General features: G+C 43.1%; 2 protein-coding genes across 2 annotated transcripts in view; one reads left to right on the forward strand and one right to left on the reverse strand.

Annotated features, from left to right (window-relative positions):
• Nucleotides 1-1,026: 1,026 nt before the first annotated feature.
• Nucleotides 1,027-11,200, forward strand: tnfsf12 (TNF superfamily member 12). The gene is made up of 7 exons (XM_079490499.1): nucleotides 1,027-1,046; nucleotides 1,445-2,330; nucleotides 3,836-3,917; nucleotides 5,885-5,941; nucleotides 6,150-6,173; nucleotides 6,328-6,455; nucleotides 7,902-11,200. Exons 2-7 carry the CDS (start codon nucleotides 2,157-2,159, stop codon nucleotides 8,175-8,177), a joined length of 741 nt encoding a protein of 246 aa, XP_079346625.1. The 5' UTR covers nucleotides 1,027-1,046; nucleotides 1,445-2,156; the 3' UTR covers nucleotides 8,178-11,200.
• A 3,621-nt stretch (nucleotides 11,201-14,821) lies between these two features.
• Nucleotides 14,822-16,388, reverse strand: part of chd3 (chromodomain helicase DNA binding protein 3) — a 67,450-nt gene continuing 65,883 nt past the window's right edge. Inside the window, exon 37 of the mRNA XM_079491329.1 lies at nucleotides 14,822-16,300. Coding sequence (XP_079347455.1) covers nucleotides 16,197-16,300 — 104 coding nt within the window. The 3' untranslated portion in view covers nucleotides 14,822-16,196. The remainder of the gene's footprint in view (nucleotides 16,301-16,388) is intronic.

Below are 16,388 nucleotides of genomic sequence, written 5' to 3' on the forward strand. Positions count from 1 at the left end.
GAGGTTACACTTTGAACCACAGTGTTTCTTTCTACCGTAGCTACATTGTTTTTTCTATCACTGAGTGGAATCAAACCAAGGAAGATCTCTCACACTTAAAGACTTGAGACGGTAGACCACTGTTAATGAACTCAATTAGAACTTTTAATGATTTGCGAGTTCAAGGTTTAAAGTTAAAGTTAAATGTTGTTTAGTACAGTTAAAATAACACAGAATAATTTGGTAGCGCTGTTGAGATCTTCTTATGTATGTGAGTGTAATAGCCGGGAATTTAACCCTGGTCTCCCACATGGAAAGCCAACATCTTAACCACTAATACAAGTCATAGACATTTGCCTGTGACTCAGGGGAGACATTAGAGTTTTGATGTCGTCAGGCTGAGGCTGCGAGCCACTGCTAAAATAGCCGTCAGTTAATAAAGCTGAATAACTCTAGCACTAAACAAAAGTTATAGCAATGCTTTTAGGCCCATCATCTGACAGAATAGTCTGTGTATTTGCATACTGTGCCCTGATTGGCCCTAACTCTCCGTACAAACATTCCATGTTCAAGTCCCATTGCTCCTATAGCTCAATGCTGGAGTATTTTGAACTTTTCAAGGCTTGAATAAAAAAAACCTCAGCAGGGGATTTAACAGGGGCGCTCTCCCCCCTCCCCCCCCAGTTTCCTGAGAAGTAACAGTTGGGAGTCATGTCTGAAAGAACCCTGTCCAGTGTCCACCTAACATTTTACAGATAAGAATTAGGTCAAAAGTATATAAAAAAAATAAAAATAAAATAGCAATGCATTTTGCATACTGGCATACTTTGCATAGAGATTGAAATCGGATTGGTTTAAATGAGTCCAACATGTCACATGACTCACACACACCAGATTCCAATCTGGATCACAGATCTGCTGTGTAAAGTGTAAATGGGGGCTTCGGTGTCTTGCTCAAGGACACTTCGACACTAACTCTGGGGGAGCCTGGGTTTGAACTGGCAACCTTGCGGTTACCATCGGGCCACTCTACCACCACCACTGCCCCTACAGTGCTACACATAAAGGTAACTAACAAAAGCATAACTTTTTAAATACCCTAATCTTTATTTATTTGTATTAACAAAATACCTAACCTGAACAAAGATTCAAGATAATACTTTATTGCCATGTCAGCAGAGTTGATTGGAATTTGTTTCAGTGCAAAGATCTCGAATGTTCAAACTAAACTCATGCCTAAACGTAAGTAGGCCTACTGGGTACAGTGTCAAATATTGAATGAATTATTATCAAAACCGCACTAATCTCATACATGTTATTTGTGCTCCTCAATGATTGAGGGATTGTGCAGTGGGTGGTATCAGTCACAGGGGGGTATGTCAGTACTTCTTCCCCTAGACCCTACCGCCACCGCGTGGTCACAGTTGGAACTGGTCAAAACGTCTATATGGGACTTCTTTTTCAGAGTTGCAAGTTGATGAAAGTGATTTGGGAAGCCGCGTAAGTCCGGTGGGCTGCTGCTGCTCTGCTGAGCCTTTCTTGCGTCGTTGACCCCGTTGGATATTCTTTGCGGCGGGCGCACGCCGGGGTGATCCCAAGTTGTTGTTCATTGATGGCGTTTCAAGTCAAAGTGCAGTTTGATCATATGCGGCCACTCTGTCCTTAATAGAGTGAGTGACCCCATCAAGCGGATAAAGGGAAGACAAGAAAGCTGAGTCAACGAATCACAAGAAGGATGCCACAGTTGATGTGAGCGAGCGAGTTGCATCGTGCAAAAAAAGAAAGAAAGAAAAAAAAGAAAGAAAATCCACTTGTAGCCTACTTGAAGACGGTCTGCTGAGTGTCGAGGCAGCCACGGACTATGGTGGCTTTGAACTGTGCAAATTTGGAGGTACGGGAGGTATTTTTTGAAACAATCAAGTCTTTCACGCACACAGAAATTGTCTGCCTTCTATTTGACGCGACTTGCTTTGAGCCGCGGCATCCACATGCGTGTCCCCCCCCGGCCCCCCCCATCACCACCAACCACCACCACCACCGAGATGGACATTTGGGCACAATTAAATCTGGTGGGATTGCATGCACTGTTGGAATGGAGTTGAAGTGGAAACGTCGGATGGTCTGACTGCCACGGTCGGTCAATAGCAGTGGCAAGATCTGCTCTCTGCACGAACATCATGCAACGAATTCTGCAGAAGAGACGAGTGCGCAAGGTTCGGGTGGTCTGGGCTTTCCTGGCCCTGGTGGCCCTGTCGCTCGCCGCGTGCAGTGCGCTCTTCACGGCGTGGACCTGGCGACAGACGCGGGACCTGTCCCAGTCCTTCAGGATCCTGCAGGATCGACTGGAGCAGGTTCGTATAGGCTGGCATTGTAATTTTTTAAAGCAATAATACAAACGCTATCCTCGTTTGCATAGCATGCATTCCTGTACGTCAATATCAACAATGTTATTTACTCCTCGGCAAGTTGGTAAATACTGGAACTAGTTTTGTTATGCAATTTCTCTGTGGCTGCGGTTTTACGGGAATCTCCGCGGGGGGCATGGAAAAATGCGACGCCACTTCGCCCCCCCTTCACCCCTTGTGCATTCTTGCCTTTGCACTGTACCACTTAACCTTGGTTCTTTTATAGCTTACCAAAAAGTGCGGCCAAGCTGTGGAGTTATTTTCTTATTGTTGCATCCAGTTTAACCCCCCCCCACCCCCAATTGAATTGTTTTGCTGCCAGTTGTGCTCCAATTATAGACCAATTTGCTGGAAACCCTTTATGTTTTTGCCTTTATATAGCCAACTGAGTGCTTTGAAGGTACAACAAAGGCATAGGGTAACAATCCCAAGTCTTAAGTGATTTTGAACATGTGCCCTAGCCACCTCTCATTTGTAAATTGCTAGTTGTGTATTTGGGCTATTATAAAGTAAACAGCATGAGAATTGGTTTTACACTTGCATGCCTCTTGCCTACAACTGCTTGTACTATGCAGGCACATCATGCATGAGATTGCATCATGAAGCAAATGACTTGCAGTACCCCTCTGAAAGGAAACAGCAGTCACAGGATGGAAATGCTTATGCTGTCAAATGTGCATTGTTTTGAAATCGAAGATGCACAGTTTGCAGCATGTGACTGTCACCCACCCAGTTATACGTGGCAATTAAAAGTCATGTATGCGTGCGGTCACGCACGTGAGCACAGACATGTATTTCTTTAGTTTACTTTCCACTCTCTCGTACCCTTGATGGGACATGTGGAGTGTGTGTGGAGTCCACCTCAAGGGGCCTGTCAATTAGACCCTCAGCCAACTCCTGATGGGAGCCAGTGAGCCAGTGTGGATAACTGTATGGATTGGAGAGCACACTCCCTCATTTCCACAGTAGCTAGCATACAGTATATCCAAACACGATATCCCATAGCCACCTTTTATTTTCCTATTTCATATAGGGCCTCCAGCCAGGTAGTTAATGAGGCCCCTAGCTGAGGATTTAAATATTTGCTGGCGTGACAAAACTCAGCACCCCCCCCCCCCCCTTTTTTTCCACAGCAGGGGAGTTAAGAAATGTGAAGAATGCAAAGCACTAAAAACATGCGTTTAGGTGTCGCAACCACTGCTAAAGGCTATAGCATGGCATTGGCTGGCCAGACAATGGAAAAGACAGACGTTAATTTTGTGGCTGCCTGGCTGGAAGGAACCGTCTGTGTCAGTTTGGGCTCTGTGCCAGTGCAGTAATATTATAATAATAAACTGGACGGGCTTTTGCAGACGTTTTCTTCCCCTCCTTAATGTGCTCCTTTGCTTGTTTTATTGCTGCAAGTTCTTATATATAAGCCTGCTGCCTGTCTGTCTGTCTCTCCTCCGTAGGTGAATACTCAGAGGAAGGCTATTGTTCAGCTCATCCTGGAGAAGAGAGAGTTGCTTGTGGGGCAGAGAGTGAAGAGAGATGGTACGGTTTTGTGTGTGTCTGTCTGTCTGTCTGTCTGTCTGTCTGTCTGTCTGACTGACTGATGCAAATATACTGAATATATGCCCAACGTGCTACTATGTGATTCCAGTTGTCTTCAATATCTTAATGCACAGCACACGGGCATGGAAAAGTCAACTGAGTCCATGTTTACTTTGGTATCCTATAGAGTATGTAGCTCTTCCCACCCAAATCATCACCCCTGTCACGGCAGACACGATATACTTACAAATTGGACCATGTTGTTTTTTCGGGAAGCCCGTTTAACACAAACCTTGGCCATACTTGGCCCACATGGCACTTTGGTCAGGTCTAGTTGGCTGCGGGCACTGCCCGCTGCTAAAAGTCGACACAGGAAAAAAGTAGGCTGGATGACTGTTTCAGAAATTACAGGTCTGTCCGGATGGCCTCAAACCCAGAAAACCAGCTGGCACGAGGAGTTAAGGCCTTGTTGCACGCTTTAGGGAATAAAAGTGATTTTCTTCTCCTGGACGTGGCTGACACAGCTATGATTTGTTGTGAAAGTGGTGATATTTGATGACCTATCATTGGAGTATTTATGGGCCCCACTTGCGTCACCACTGGTGAATTGCTGGACTTTTTTATTCTTCATAGCTTGTCAGTAAAGATTATGTAGAATCCTAGGCAAGAAATAAATGTGGTATATATTGACAAAAGGATGCATTCATTCATGTATGATCTAGTATCTGGTGAAAGAAACTGCACATATATTACCATACTTTGACAGCTTACATTGTCTTGCAAAACACATTGTTACGGTGGTCAAAAATGCTAAATCCTGAACGGAAAAGCCAAATAGTTTTTCCACAATTCGTTGAGAGGACTTTGAGCCACATTTCTGCATAACACAAGTAATTTCCCTTTATTCAGACTGACAGCTTTAGCCGGAAAATCACTGTTGCTCGAAGGCATAATGTTCACCCATAGCAAAGTCCTAAATCTCCAGGGTCACCCACCTGTGAGTTATTTTAGCAGGGGCTCAATATTCCAGTACGAGGGGGCCTCACTCACTCTGCATTTTCTGCTCCGCCTTTGAGACGTAGTAGTCTAAGTAGTGCATGTACTCCACAGTCAGATAACAAAACCAAAACAAACTGTTGGTGAATTAACGAGGCCACTCGTTGAAGTCCTGAAGAAATATATTTTATTTATTGTATTTATTTGAATGGGGGCCATGTCTGTTGCTTCACTCCATTTTCCTTGACTTCCATCTCTTTTGGGTCACAGAACTTGCCAAAGACCTCTCTCTTCCTCTCCCTCTCTACCTCCGCTCCTCCCCTCTCTCATATTCTATCCTTTTATGCATTCTCTTTCTCTCCCCCCCTTTCCCTTGTTTTCACTGTGCCGTTAAGTGTTCTCTCATTCACTTTTTTTCCCTATCCATCACTCTTGTGGTACATCTTTTCTTTTCTTTTTTTTCTTCTATTCCCCTTCAACCCCAACACACACAACTCACTCCTCTCTCTCCATCTCTACTCACTCCCTTGTTCTCCCCTCTCCTATTCCATCACTTCCATCTACATTTCTCCCTGCACCCCCCCCCACCCCCCATCTCTCTGCATTTCTGTATCTTCTAGATGACTGGAAGCAGCTGGCTCTCAGATTAGCTCCAAAAGAGAAGAAAGGAGAGAAAGAAAAAAAAGCTGCACATGCTGAATAAGAAAAAAAGAAGAACAAAAAAAAAAGTATAACGAAATATATCAAAAGCACGAGAAAGGAAATCCTTGTCCATCTGCTAAGCGCGTTAAACCACTTCAGGTGGAAGGAAAAAAATGCCCAAAAGCATATTTGCAATGTTAAAACAGAGATGCAGCTGTTGTTTTTCTGATCAGAAAAACCACAGGTTTTTCTCCCTCGCTCTTTCTCCCTCCCTCCGTCTCTGTCTGTCATTCTAACGTGGTATTCTCTCTTTCCCCTGCTTTTGTCAGGGGGGAGCGTGCGAGGGAAGAGTGGAAGTGGCAGGAAAGTGGCGTCTCATTTTGAGAGTAAGTGCCCTGGCAGATCTCTTATAGCCTCCTTATGTAGCATCTGCTGAAGTGGTTTTAGTCATATACCCCTATACAGTTGCAGTAATAAAATCTTAATTGACTTTCCCCTGTCTCTCATTTCTCTCTCTCTCTCTCTCTCTCTCTCTCTCTCTCTCTCTCTCTCTCTCTCTCTCTCTCTCTCTCTCTCTCTCTCTCTCTCTCTCAGTTACTAAAGTGTCCTCTCAGCCAGGTAAGAGCCTAACAACTGGATAATGATGATGTTTGGTGATTTATTTTTGGTGTCTCATGGTTCCAGCCCAAGCAATAACGTGTGTGTGTGTGTGTGTGTGTGTATGTTTGTGTGTGTGTGTGTGTGTGTGTGTGTGTGTGTGTGTGTGTTACAGTGGGAGAGGGTGGTGTGATAAAGGGCTGGGAAGAGGAGACGTTGAATATGAGCAAAGCAGTGAGGTACAACCGAGACCTAGGCACCTTCACAGTGGAGAGAGCTGGGGTATACTTCCTCTACTGCCAGGTGATTCTCTGGGACATGTAGTCAATATATTAGAAGGACTACAACAGCGATGGGAGGTGCCATCATTATACTTGACCCTCAATGACCCGTTCTGTTTCTCTAATTTTCCACTGATATATCCCTCCTCCATCGCTTTTCCATACATTTCATCAACTATTAACTTATCCTCATCTTTATATTTGTAGTGTTTTCTGAATTTGGTTTGCATTTATTATTGAAATGGACAGCATTGGACATGGATTGGCATTGGACATGATTGTCCAATGCCAATCCAAATAGTTTAGCAACCGTTGCTAAGGATGGCAAGCTTTCGTCACCTCATAGCTGTCAATGTTATTTTGCATGCCTGTGTTATTGAACACATATACACAGCTTAACGTTGGGAAAGTTACATGTCTGACCCACCCACAGAGTGGAGTGGGTGGGGCTTAGCCAAGGGCTAATTGACCAAATCAGTGATTTTACATGAGGGGTTTTCATATTGATTCATGTCATTGACTTTCATTAGACCATGGACCCCCAATTCAAATTATTTTATTCTAGGCAAGCCGGTAAAAAATGTTTTGGTTCAAATGAACAGTCTCATCTGTCTTTACGACGTCCGGAGACTCCTGTCCAGGACAGGCTTCAGACCCCCAGAGAACGCACTTGGGGTTTTTTTCCGGGTTTTTTTTTTGGCAGTAGTAGTATCTTGAATTTCATACTCTTACAGTACTTAGTTTAGACTAGTCATTGGTTAGACCAGTCATTAGTCCAACAACCTATCTCAAACCCTCACCCTAACCCTAACCTCCCACGGGGAAGCACACCTAAACCTAACCTTAACCCTCTCCCAACCCTTAACGCACCCCTCACCAACCTTAATCCGGTCGTCCTAACGCACCCCTCACCAACCTTAATCCGGTCGTTTTAACGCACCCCTCACCAACCTTAATAGGGTCGTCCTAACACACCCTTCACCAACCTTAATCCGGTCGTCTTAACGCACCCCTCACCAACCTTAATAGGGTCGTCCTAGCGCACCCCTCACCAACCTTAATAGGGTCGTCCTAACGCACCCCTCACCAACCTTAATAGGGTCGTCTTAACGCACCCCTCACCAACCTTAATAGGGTCGTCCTAACGCACCCCTCACCAACCTTAATAGGGTCGTCCTAGCGCACCCCTCACCAACCTTAATCCGGCCGTTTTAACGCACCCCTCACCAACCTTAATAGGGTCGTCCTAACGCACCCCTCACCAACGTTAATAGGGTCGTCCTAACGCACCCCTCACCAACCTTAATCCGGCCGTCTTAACGCACCCCTCACCAACCTTAATAGGGTCGTCCTAACGCACCCCTCACCAACCTTAATAGGGTCGTCCTAACGCACCCCTCACCAACCTTATGTCTAACCTATGCTATGTCTAACCAAAGGATGCCTCCCACTCTGACCTGCCCTTCAGGTTCTGTTCAACGAGCAGGAGTCTCAGTACGTCAAGCTGGACGTGGTGGCTCGAGGGCACAAGGTCCAGAAGCTCCAGTGCATGGAGGGCTACGGCACCACGCCCGCCGCGGGGCCCCACCCCTTCCACTTCCTCAAGCCGTGCCAGGTGTCCGGCCTGCTGCGTCTGGACCGAGGGGCGGAGCTCCAGGCCATCACGGGGCCGTCCTTCAGGCTCCACGCCGTGGGTACCTCTTCCGCTTCGCCGCACGTCTTCAGCATCTTTAAAGTCAACTGAAGGTCAACGAGGAGGGGGGTGACGCCAAGTGAGCACGGCCCGCTGCGATGTGTTGAGGTTGCAGATTTCGTGGGCACAGACAACGTGAGGAGGGGGCGTTTGAAACTGCCGAAAAGCCCAGATGTCAGTTTTTTTTCAAGAGCACATCATGAGTACATCGATCTGTCGCTGTAAGCCCCCGGAAAAAAATAAATAATAATAATGTGTCAGACATCACATCTCCCCAAAGACCTCAAAGACATAAAAAGGAGTCTTGCTTTGTGGAGTTTGCGGATGGAATGTTCTCTGGACCCGCAGTTCCTTTTTGGAATGCAACACAGACTGTGGAGTAGGAACTGAATGTGGCCAAACCCAGGACCCATAGTGGACCCTTTTGGATGGTGGCCAAGCGAACAGATGTGATGGATACTTTTCTGTAGACGAGGGCTCGCAATTTATAAAAACTTACACGGATTGTCAACTTGATCTTAAGATCGTTTTTTTTTTTTTTTTTTACATTGTGCTTTTATACTTGATTTATAAGAAGGACCATGACTGAACAAAGCTGTGCATGCCCTCCCACTGTTCCATCGCAAAGTGCCTCAGGAAATTGAGAGCCCATAAATGAACAGTCAGTTCTCCACACTTATAAACAACCTAAAATAATCACACACTCACACCCTTTCTTTTACATGTAGATAATTTATGTGCACATGGAAGTGGGGGCTGAAGTAGAACTGGGAGCGTTCTAATGTCAAAAGTTTATAAATAACAACATAGATGTGAATTTCTACCTAGATTATTATTTCTATGATCAGGGCCTTTCAATATACAGTATAAGGTTCTGGATGTATTGTATAGTATACTTGGCTTTACTTTTAAAAAGCAGGTTATAGTAAACCAAGCCTGGAGCTTAAAAGACTAATGTCTGCTTTTTGCATCTCTCAATGTTTCTGCCTTTCATATGTTTTTGGCACCACAATAGCTATAATTTACAAGCTATTTGAAAACCATCAGGAAATTATTAACTTATCCTTACAAATTGTTCATAGATTAGTATTTGGGAGGCCTCTGACGATCCAAAGCCAATATGTCGAGTGAATGTCACATTTTGTAATCTGAGGTAAAATCCCACACTCAAGTGCCACTGAAATCAAAGCACTGTCGTGGGATTTGGTTAATACCTATATGTCAAATTATATTGAAGAAAGTTTTTTTTTACAGCCTTTACTATTATTATGCGCCCAGAATTAAAGTAAGAGAAGAAATCAAATAGATCAGTTTAATTTGCACATTCATGAAAGCTCATTCTAGTGATGTAACGCTCATAAAGTGAAAGTTAAAACACTATAATGGGGAACATCACACTGTTTATGTTTGCCCTATGGTGTTTTAGTTTGAATTACAGATTGCTTATTTTATTCCTTCATAGCCAAGTAAGGAGATGATTGATGAAAGACCAAATAGGGGAAGACCTCAAGTGGGATCGTGAAGTGGAAACGCAGCAAAATCCTTAGTGTCTATTTAACTTTTTTAAAATTTGGTTCCATTTGTACTGTTAAACTGACAATAAAGGATTTCATTGTGTAAGACTGTCGATTTGCTGGTTCAGATCAGAGATCTAAAATAAAAAATTATATATATATATAAAAAAAAGCTCAAGTAAATATTTAACAAATCTACCCTGTCAGTCTCAGTAGCTTGAGGTTCAACACATCCATGGTGACTCGACAGAATGTCTTTTTTCATAATTTCACAAACAATGAGTTTGAATGAGTTGTTGTGAATTGGTATCTCCTTTACTATAGTTGTCCTAATGTTTATGAAGGTTAATCAGTATTGTGCCGTTTTATCAATCATTACATTTTTCCATTGGCTTAAAACAGTTTTTTCCAGACTAATCATCAAAATATTGCTCGATCAAGGACTTTCATGTTTTCTTGCCAAACTCACAAGACTGCAGCTTATTCACCCTGTTATAGACCTTGGCTACCATTTGTAGATATCTTATTTCAGAGTCCAACATCTAGCATATCACAAACTGTAATACGTATGTATGTATGTATGTATGTATGTATGTATGTATGTATGTATGTATGTATGTATGTATGTATGTATGTATCATGGTATGTATGTATGTATGTATGTATGTATGTATGTAAGCCTTAAATGGCAAGGCTGAATTCTTGTGTATTGTAATTATGAAACATGTAATCATTCCATTTCCTCATACGCTGCTGTTTTCTGTGATATTCCTTTTTGTACCGTACAAACAGTGTATATTTCTAGCAGTTGGTTTCAACACTCCTACTCTTGTTTATAAGTAGTTTTTGTGTGTGGATGGATGGACCACATTGATTTCTTTTCAGCACTTTACTGCAGTAAATGTGGTGTTTTAATAGATGCCAAACATTCATTTTTCATCTGTGGCTTGCAAATGGAAAAATGTGGGTTGAAATGTAGACATTCTATCCGGTTTGATTTCCTAATAGTTTTCCTCTTCCCTTTTGTGTCTGCCGCATCCCCCTTTCGTGTATCTCATATTTCAGCATGGCTCATAATACACACACACACGCGCGCGCGCGCGCGCGACATGCACATCACAGAGCAAATCTTTGCCATACTTCCTATGCACAGACATGATGGCAAGCCATTAGTGTATAAATACACACACCTCCCTTTGCCATGCTAAATTCCTATACGCATGCACAAAGACACAGTCGTGCGCGCACACATGTGAAAGCACATGAGCTGCCATCTAGATTTTCACTTCCTGAATCTGAACCTGGACCAAATAGCTGTAAGCCTTTGAGGAAAAACATGCCTAGCGTTTCCCCGTCTGTCTCACATACTTCCCTCCCCCAATTCCCTTTTTTTGTAATGAAATGTCAAAGTTTATTACCACCTAAAAAGCCTTATTTCATACAGAGGCCTATCTCTGGGGGAATTATTAAATTCAAGAAACTGGCGAAACCGAATAGAAGTTGTTTGTCAAATATAAATTTTGTATTCAATGCCTAGTTTTACATAAATGGTAAACGAACCCTGAGTTTCCCTTTGTCATTAGTTTTGGAACATCATGGTCAGGTTTTTGATTATTATGAGGTCAGGTGACCAGGTGCATCAGCAGTATCAGCTTAGCTGCAAATTGTAATTGCTAACACAGTTTATTACAGTAATGTCTACATTCACACCATGGTCTTGGTCCACAGGAAAGCAGTCTCTTATCCATCTTTCTTTTCTCAGTTGGGTACCATTACCAGGGAGATATATTAGAACGGTGGGTCTCAAACGTTTTTAATTTGAAGGATCTCTAATTTGGTATTCGTTAGGCTACGGAACCCTTGAGTGTGTACAACAGTTGGTTACAATTGAAGAACCAGTTATAGACCCGTAAGGATCCATTTGGTATGGACCTTTATCCATTATTTGAGAACCACTGTCTCTTACAATTCCCTCCTATACTGTATATTAACATACAGTTACCTACACCTACTGTATGCAGAGGTCAGAGCAGAGATTCAGGTGTAGAGCACTGAGATTCTGTACCTTGCTCACCGGTACTTTACAGTACACCCTCTAGCCACCAGATGCAGCTGGCAACCTTTGATTGGCCACCCTACTGTACATCAAGGCTAACGTGCCACCCCCCCAAAAAAATTGATCATTTATTAAATCCATATAGTTGAAAGGGAGTATAGCCATCAGTGCATCTATTCAATCATCTAACATAACTAATACAATGTGCAGTTAATAGTTGGATGCACACTGAGAAAATTAGAATCCGCAACGTAATCGGATTGGTTTGTGACCATAAATGACACTCGTTCAGTCCCAAATGAGGTTATAATGCTGAAACTATAGTCAACAAAATCTGAACATGCAGTAGGCCGACGCAATACGCATCCTCGCACAACATTGTAACTCTACATTCGTGATGAAATACTGCTCGTGTCACCTGTGATTCAGCTCTATGCCACAACTACGTCCCACACAACATCCTCAATGATCAATGCAACCTAACGTCAGTGTTGTTGAGTCACTGAAGACGGAAAAGAGGACCTCACCGTTGGTTTGGTTAACACCTTTTAGTGGGTTGCGCAGTGGCGTGCACAGATAGACACTAGAGGTGCTAGAGCACCCCCTAGCCCCCTGCCCTTTTGGCAATGTGCCCTTTTGAAAAAAATTGTGTCGGCCTACTGTGTGCCAGACTGAAGATAAAGATATGCACCCAAGCATGTGAATAGCTAATCTCCGGCACCGTTGGAACCTCTGACCATTATAGTGCAACCAGGAGTGACATTTTTAGATTCTGTCCAAACATCACCTTATTCGGTACACATTATCTCTATAGTCATGTGATCAGTCCAATTTTTCATATTTCAACCTGATTGGCTTTCAAAGTTTGCGTAAGTGTTCGGAACAAAATGCCTCATGAACGCTGCATCCGATTGCTGTGAAACTTTGCATGCACATTACCACTGGGCCAAGGAAACATGACACCCAAGATCTTTCAAATTGGCCTCATGGTGACGCTATAACAGTCATTCAACCATAGTTCATATAATCAAAATAATTTTTCACTTGGATTCCTACGATTATTAGCTACCCCCCAAATAAGCCACACCTATTTCCACCTGACAAGTTTCACTTTTTTTTCTTTTTTGACCTTCAATAAGCTACCTGGCCTGGCAGAGACCTGTGCCATAATTCTCCAGCAAAACTGATCTCTAAATACATATGGATCTCTAGTCGAATCTCTAGTTTCCAGGACAGTGATCAAACAACACATTTTCATATTTCTGTACTTCTGGTTATTATACCCGAAACACCTTTTCTCATTTAACCATTTGAACCCTACGTATATATACACTTCATTAACCGAGGTCCCCCAAGGGTCTATATACTCGCCGCAAATAGCCAATATATAATGTGTCGCAAGGCCACAGATTATATGTAATGTTCACTAGGTAATAGGTATGATAGGGTTCATGTGGTAAACAAAAATATATATATATATTTTTTAATTTCATTCGATTTTATTACAAACAAAAACAAAAAATTAAAGAAAAAAAAAACAGGAGATGCATCATCGATGACATGTTTTGCTGCCACTCATGGTTCCATCGGCACTACTACATACACAGTGACACGAGAGACCCAGAAATAAACACAACTTCTGGTCAAAGAGGACAAAGGAATAGTGGAGAAAAAAAAGCATAGTTACATGAGTGCTCGTTTTGACAGTCAGAACATTTTAGTTAAGGGGTTGCAAAACACTTTATATGTAACATAACGAGTGACATGGATTCAGACGTCTTGACTTCATAAACCTGATGCGTGTAAAATATCCAGGGTTTGGGGAATAAATTAACTCCTAGCTACGTTTTCTTCTTTAGAAATAAAGTGGACTAATTTGACTAGCATTTACAGGCTGACATCAGGCTATTAAATGACTTTACATTTGTTCAGCTATGTTTATTAAGGCGTATTTGATGATATACAGTTTATAAAATGTACTCAATTCTAGAGCTGGCCTCTTGACTGTAGAGACCATAACAATACACTTTAAATGGTGTTAGATAGCATACATTTTCAATTGCTCTTAACGCATTTAGGGTTACATAATGGCCTATTTACTGTATAATATGTAGTCATTTGCAAGCCCCAAATCTAAAATGTAAGCAGGAAAGATGGAGATTAGTTTTCTCGTAATACATATATGTACTTCTGAAGTTAGCTCAACTTCTTCGTTTTGCTTTCTCTCATGACAATAGGATAACGTGGCGAAGAGGTGCATCGTGGTATCGCGCGTGCTGTTGTTTTCATAGGTTCCTGCTCAAAAGAAAGTCTCATTGGCCGTAGCTTGATCGTTCTCAAATTAAGTGATGGCGAGGACGAACAGCAACACAAACAACAACAATAATCATCATAACCATAGTCGCACGGATGAAAAACAGACGGCTGAGCAGTTTAAATATGCAAAGAATGTCACAGAATTCGTAGAAAGAAAGAGGAACTCTGAAAATAAACAGAATAAAAAAAAAAGAACGTGAGGGAAAAGGACAACGGGGTGGATACCACGAGGAGTGTTGAGGGTGATCGATATCTTTTTTAATAACACTGATATGCTTATGAAAGGTTAAACATTCATAGGTTTTTTTTTTTTTGAATCGTTTTGAAAAATAGCCACGTTATCATCGCGAGACGTCTTCCGAAGCGAGCATTACACCATTCAGCTGTGAAATACCTCAAAGCGCAGTGAAATCCTCAGTGTTAACTGAAAAACAGGGTCCATTCTTTACACTCTCAGAGTTAAATTAATGCTGAGGATTTCAGAATTCTAGCGCATAATATGCGCTAAAATTCATTTTAGTTCACATATTATGTGAACTAAAACGAACCACTTCCGTCATTAGAGGGAAGCCGACACTGTAATCTAATTTTAAAAAAAGAAAAGAAAAAGATTCTACTCGTTACATTTTAACATCTTAGTCGTTATAACTTGACATGTACCATCGAAGGAGGAAAGGAAAGGAGGAACACAGTCAAATCCGCAGTGTTATAACTCAAGTTAAAGGTCAATACATGCTCCTTTCGACATTGGAGAAACCTTACGTTGCGGACGGGCTTTCTGAAATAGTTTGGGCGGTCAGCATACCTGGGGGGGGGGGGGGGGGGGGGGGGGGTTGAGCGTCTGAAAAAAAAGTTAAAATGTAGTTATCAACACCTCCCTTTCCAGAAAACGTTTAGTTCAGAAAGAGCATGTATTGAGCTTTAAATGAGCACTTTGAGGATTTTACTGTGAAGGCCGATAACTTGACCCAGAGCCTGCTTTCTTGGACTGACAAACGGACCTTATTTTCTTCTCTCTGAGAGATCGAAACCGCAATAAAAGCCACTGTAGGCGAAGCTCGATACAAAAAAAACGTTTCTCTTCTCTTTTATACTATCACTTTCCACGAGACAGCGTTGTTCTGACAAGAGCATGCTTCAGTGGAGGGAGGGTTGCGCTCATTTACGCCTTAGTTGCGGGCCAGTGTCACACAACCTCACACAAATCAGGCTTCAGAGTGGCCTGTCGTTGAAATGGTTTCACATGCAGCTTCCTGTAAGTGGCTGTGGAGAGAGGGACGTGTGGCTGGGCTGGGGTCAAAGGTCATACGGTCATGATCTTTTCAATAGTTCTAGAAGGCTGTAGAAGGTTCAGGGATTGAGGTTCCGTAAGCTCTCTCTGTGTGTGTGTGTGTGTGTGTGTGTGTGTGTGTGTGTGTGTGTGTGTGTGTGTGCGTGCGTGTGTGCGTGTGCATGCGTGCGTGGAGCATGAGGGGTATGAGGCAGGTTTGAGGCAGACAAGAAGAGATCGCAAGAGGTTATGAGACAACGTGGACTTTGCGTGTCTGAGTGTCGTGTGTGTGCAGTGTGCACTGTGTGTGTGCACTGTGTGTGTGTGTGTGTGTGTGTTTGTGTGTGTGTGTGCGCGCGCGCGCGCGCGCGCGCAACAGGGCACGTTCATGTGTACATATAACGTTTGGGAACTCAACAGAATATAGTTTGAGAAGTAAACTTGTCATAGGAGGTGTAACAATGTCTTCTGCTGTATATGTGTGTGAGAGCATACCTGTGTGCATGTTGTGCGAGTGTGTGTGTGTGTGTGTGTGTGTGTGCTTTCAACACACAGTGTCCACTTGGAGGCTCTACAGATATTAATGGGTACTCCCACAGTCAGTCGGCGATATATTTTAACACTGCATTCCTGGTATGCTGTTGGTAGAAGACCGTTTTCAGATACTGCCACTTACCGGGCCAACTCTAAATATGGAGACATATTTAAGAATGTATTTTTAGCATATGGGGTTTTTATTGTCTGTGAGGTGTGCGTGTAAGTACATATATGCACTCAGCTGTGAGAGTGTGTGTGCGTGTGCGCGCGCGTGTGTGTGTGCGTGTGTTTGTGTGTGCATGTACATGCGTAATAGAGATGTAGAGGGAGAGAGAGAGAGAGAGAGAGTGTTCTGGCAGAGTGAGCGTGAGCGTAAATCAGTCGTCGATACAGATGACCTCCCCGCTGCGCTGTTCCCGTCTGCCGAGGAGCAGTTCCGCCTCCCTCTCCTTCTTCACAGACATGGGAGGACCGTTCAGCACTGCAGAGAGGAGAGAGAGGGGGGGGTAAAGAGAGAGTGGGGGAGAGAGAAAGACAGAGAACGAGAGGGGGAGAGAGAGAGAGAGAGG

The sequence above is a fragment of the Electrona antarctica genome (assembly GCF_951216825.1).
Source record: "Electrona antarctica genome assembly, chromosome: 21".
In the NCBI taxonomy this organism is placed as follows: Eukaryota; Metazoa; Chordata; class Actinopteri; order Myctophiformes; family Myctophidae; genus Electrona; species Electrona antarctica.

Bases quoted from the DNA above. Each gene is read 5' to 3' on its own strand.
- tnfsf12 (XM_079490499.1), top strand. From the start codon at position 2,157: ATGCAACGAATTCTGCAGAAGAGACGAGTGCGCAAGGTTCGGGTGGTC. The intron at 3,918-5,884 runs GTACGGTTTTGT...TGCTTTTGTCAG, and splicing joins GCAGAGAGTGAAGAGAGATG to GGGGGAGCGTGCGAGGGAAG. The intron at 5,942-6,149 runs GTAAGTGCCCTG...TCTCTCTCTCAG, and splicing joins AGTGGCGTCTCATTTTGAGA to TTACTAAAGTGTCCTCTCAG.